The following is a 4,990-nucleotide window of genomic DNA, read 5'->3' as shown; positions in this document are numbered from 1 at the left end:
ATCAATGGTTGTGTGTGTCGTTTGTTCGTCTCAATGACATTTTCCCAATATCTGGATTTATTTCCGTCGCAAATATATGCATGCTTATCACCATGTGGAAGGCCTAATAACATTTATTATAATTAAAAAAAAAATACGTCGAATATATTCTTTATTTTAGGTATAAGGTACATCATGTACATGTACATGAAAAAGATAACAGCACATCGAATGAGTTTTTATCTTACTATGCATTTAAAAAAATCTACAAATATCAGTATTGGTATTTTTATTTAATAGAATTCACTGCTTATTAATGAGGATCCAAACGTAAGACTGTATAGTCTATTGTTTCATCAAGGTATCAGTACTGCACTGAAAGTGTTATAAACATCAAAGAGATAGTTTGCCGTGTTGGTCATTTGTACCCAAATCCGATCGCCTGTTTTCAGATCCATGTTGACATTTTGGGTTGCCATATCATATTCATTACCAGTATAAAGCCACACATAAGTAACACCATTCTTTCTCAGAGTAAGGTGAGCCCTTACAGTGCCTGACATCATGGTAACAGACACTGAGTAAGTACCATTCTTTGAAGGAGTAAAAACACCCGAACCGCTATTGTAATCAGAATCCGCTAGAAGCACTTGGTTGTATCTGATGATACCATTGAGTGGATAATAATGAGCACCACCAGTGGGTAATGTCGCTGTAAATGCAGCTGTAAAGAGATTTAAAGGATTTGAAGCTGTATAATATACAAACAAACATAACCGTACATACAGTTTTTTATGATGACAATCGATTATTCAATCAATATGTAGCATAATTCATTCTGCAGCCAGCTGTCTATTGAACTTGGCCAACCGTGTTAATTCAATTTAATTGATACATTCAACAACATTTATTGTTATCTTAATCGCTTTCGTCAAATAATCATTAATTTTCTAACTATACCGCTAATATTCACCCAAATGAACTAAATTAAAATAAATATAATATCAACAGCAATAATTGTCCTTCCCTTAATTTACATATTTCATAAATACGCAAAGAACTCTACACCAACATTTACGACAAAAGGGATGATATTTCTTTCCCTTATGTTAATTTTTATTAAACCATGATTTTATCTTAAATAAGTCCGATAATCATCCTGTTTTGAAATCACAATCACATGTTTCAAACTATCAATGCATACATATAGTGACATATTTATAACTTAAAATCCTAATTAACATTTAATATGCTTACCATTACTTGAACGACACATCAACACAAACAAGATGCAAGTAAAAATATGAGTCATCATCATTTTAATTAACAGTTGGTTGAGCGTGTCTGAAAAAATAGATAAATAATACATATGATTTTAACATAAATTACTCTAATTATTAATTGAATGTCAGTTAAAACACCGTACACATATATATGGTTAATCACACATGCTTCTTATTCATTAAAACTAGTATCAACAAGAAGTCAAGGATGAAATAAAAAACTGTCTACGAAACCAAAAAAAAATCCAACTATCTACTATACATAGATGTCAAACAGCGTAACGAATGTGAAGAAGTGTCAACTATTCGTCTTTGAACGTTCTAGATGAAGGTTAATCCAGACAAGTGATTCGGACGTAGTAAGATTTTTGTCTTTTGCAATACAATCATTTCTGTACATAATCATCAAATAGAAATATATGTATGTAAAAACAAAATATGTACATGAACTTAGACCATGAGTTATACATTGGAAATAAAAACAATATCAATTTTATTAGATATTTTGATTTCACATTCCATATGTTTGCTTCTTTGAGTCTTATTTTAGTCTATTGACAGACGCTGTTTGACATTTATATTGTTGTATAATTGTGTGACAAATGAGGCCTTAGCAACTGTTTATGTTTTAAAGTGAGGAATTCCAAACACATTTACAGTAAAAAGCAAAATGCAAACCGATGTAGTTTTGCTAGCTTGAAAACCAGGTTAAATCCCCTGTTGTATACACAAAGAGATGCCTTTATCAAGTCGGCAATAAGGAAGTTGTTTTCCATTATTTTGATTTGTTGATCTTTTAATTTTCCCAATTGATAAAGTCTTTTCTTATGGATTCGGTATTTTTGTTATGTTACATTTTGATAACTATCATCAGGAAAACAAAATGACTTTTTTTTTAACGTGTATCTTTATCTGCCTTTACATGAAGTTGATTAAACACATTATTGAAAAGACACAATATTTTTATTTTGATACATTTTGTTCCGTTTCTTTTAGCTACTAGTAACACTAATCAAAGATATACGTAACAGGCTCATAATGAATACGCAAAACATACTTCCTCTCTGAACACGACTCAATAGTGAAGCTCAAATCAAAACGTTGAAAAAAAATTCGCCAAATGGCAATTTTGACAAGGTCGAATTGAGCCCATGGGAAAAAGCCCATTATGTTTTGAATAAGATATGTAATTTTTCATCATTAAGTGTAACTTAAATGAGCGTACAAATTAAAGTTTCTGTCAGCTGAAACGCACCAACGTGTTGCTTGTGATTGTCTTGTAGACGAAACTTGAACCAGCTATGGTATCGACTAATTGTTTAAAAAAAAGTATTAAATATTTTTTTCTCAGTTGATTGGGTTTGTTAAGTGAGATCATTTATTCTGTAAAAGAGACAATCGATATTGAATAGCAGATTATGCAACTGTTAACATATATATGGAATATAATTGATTATTGGTTGTTTGACCTCAAATGCCAAAAATTTAATCTATGATCTGGACGAGAATAAAACGTAAAAATCTAATTTAGATAAAAAAAAAAAAAGTATCATAACAAATGTATCATGCTTTTTACAATGTAATGTTTCATTATCGTAGATTATACATGTTGTAACAATGTCGTGTTTCATAATTCATAATTCATATTTTCACCAGGTCTGCAAGAAATTGGCAATTCGGGATTGTATCGCACGCGTGAGATGATAAATACAAACTCATTTTATGTGACAATGAAAACCCCACATCCTTTATATTTTTTTCTTATTTATAAGTCGTAAAATAACATTTAATTTTTAAAAATTTGCTCTACAGGTTTTGTGTGAACCACAACATATCAATGTTAATCATTGACAATATTCTTTCTTTTTATCAATTTTTAAGAATCCTTATTTACGTATACATGTATACCAATAAGATGCATCTTACGTAGCATTTGAAATGAAACCAAACAAAAGACGGAAAAGGCAAACTGCATTCAATTAACATAAGCAATTTCAGCATGAAATAAAAAAAATGGAAATAGGATTTTTATTTCTCTGAAATGATACACGATGGTTGGAAACAAATCGAATATATATTTTTTACATATTTCAAAGTCTACAGAGGTTTATACTATCCTTCCTTTGCACTGTACGTTCATATCACGAGTTTGTTTTGATCGCTTCTATAAAAACATTTTTCACTTACCTGGTCTTCAAACTTTCTTTTAATCTGCTCCTGTGGGATGTTGTAATGGACAAGGAAGAACAGTCAGTTTTATAATCATGTAAACAGTTAATGTATTCAGATTGTGCAACATATTGCAAAAACCACGTTGATAAATGTTGTGTATGCAAATTTGATCAAAACATAATGTAGGCGGTTGATTACATTTGAGAACATTAATTTTTGCATTGCTCATTACTTTTAAAGATGACCATTTTTCGATAATATAAATGTTTATGATCACCAGTTCAATATTAAGTTTTTTTTATATTCACTGATATTCTCCCTTCCGGTATTGACCACTATTACCAGCTGATGAAAACAATACTGGTTTAGAAGTTCTTTTTTATATTGTATTTGATATGGTTACAATGTTGTTATTCCTTCTGATAAGATAAGTCTGTCTTCCACAATATTCTTAAAATGAATTTTCATGAATGACCATTTTATATACCTTTAGATGTGCATGACGTGCGAAGCATCTTTTACAGCATATTATTTACTCTCGCCATTATTTTTTATCCTGATGATTGTTCTCTTTATATCAAATGTGTCTCTATTTATGCGGCATATGAAACACAGGTTCCAGAACATGGATGGTCAAATCGATTGGATACCAAAGATATCCATCAATGTAACTTGCTGGGATGGATTGTGTTCACAACCATACTTGTTTTTTTTTTTAGTAATTTAGAATATGAGATGAATAGATACATGTTGCATCCCTATAAATCATGTATAATTATATGTTATATTATAAACAAGTTTCTTTTTAATGTGTTTTCAAATTCGAGACATATTTTTGTTCATAAATTAAAATCTAACTTAGGTTTGCTTTACACCACTTTACAGTTTTTGCATCATAGGAATCCAGTTCTTAAAAATATTTTGGAAGGTTTAAAATACTTGTAAACTAGGTTGATTCTAAGAATAAGGGAACATTTTATTTCCGTATTCTCTTTCCTTAAGAGAACACACCTTAGTTTAAAGTTTAACCACCATTAATACTTGTGAACAATTTTAAATACACCCATTAAAAAACAATATAGTATAGTACATGTATTACGTTATAAAAGAACCCGTAAAGTACCCTAAAATGTCATTGAATAAATTTTTTTTTTTTCAAGAAAATAACAAGACAAAAATATTTACAACTTAGATTTTTTACATTTACAGAGTATATTTTTTTCATGATCTGTAACATATTTGTGAATACTAATGAATATAAAAAGTACAATGTCGCCAACGATTATTTAAAATATGTATGTGTCGTGGTTCAAAGAAGAAACATATAACATATGTAACTGTTATAGAATTTTATATTTGAATGTTTGGCAATGTATGTACTTGAGGTTGACGACTTATTGACGTTATCAAATTTCAAAATTTGAGGCTTTTTTTTTCTTCCTCAAACGCTTAGAATATTATATTCAATTCCGAATGCCAAACATGATGTGGCACGCATTCCCGTTTTTTCTTAACTAATGTCATTTCCCTGAAATGGAACTTGTTTTTCTTTAAAT

At 29.7% G+C, this 4,990-nt stretch overlaps 1 protein-coding gene across 1 annotated transcript; it reads right to left on the bottom strand.

Moving 5' to 3' along the window:
* Positions 1 to 251: 251 nt before the first annotated feature.
* Positions 252 to 3,504, bottom strand: LOC134723624 (uncharacterized). The gene is made up of 3 exons (XM_063587185.1): positions 3,450 to 3,504; positions 1,237 to 1,323; positions 252 to 703 (listed from the first exon to the last, which is right to left on the bottom strand). Exons 2-3 carry the CDS (start codon positions 1,295 to 1,297, stop codon positions 336 to 338), a joined length of 429 nt encoding a protein of 142 aa, XP_063443255.1. The 5' UTR covers positions 1,298 to 1,323; positions 3,450 to 3,504; the 3' UTR covers positions 252 to 335.
* Between the last annotated feature and the right edge of the window lie 1,486 nt (positions 3,505 to 4,990).

This window comes from Mytilus trossulus, chromosome 6, assembly GCF_036588685.1.
Source record: "Mytilus trossulus isolate FHL-02 chromosome 6, PNRI_Mtr1.1.1.hap1, whole genome shotgun sequence".
Lineage (NCBI taxonomy): Eukaryota > Metazoa > Mollusca > Bivalvia > Mytilida > Mytilidae > Mytilus > Mytilus trossulus.
Note: the sequence above shows the minus strand (reverse complement) of the source record. Positions and strands in the feature narration are given on the sequence as shown.

Coding starts and splice junctions, on each gene's coding strand:
- LOC134723624 (XM_063587185.1), bottom strand. CDS start 1,297: ATGATGATGACTCATATTTTTACTTGCATCTTGTTTGTGTTGATGTGT. Junction 704..1,236: donor GATGTGTCGTTCAAGTAATG/GTAAGCATATTA, acceptor ATCTCTTTACAG/CTGCATTTACAGCGACATTA.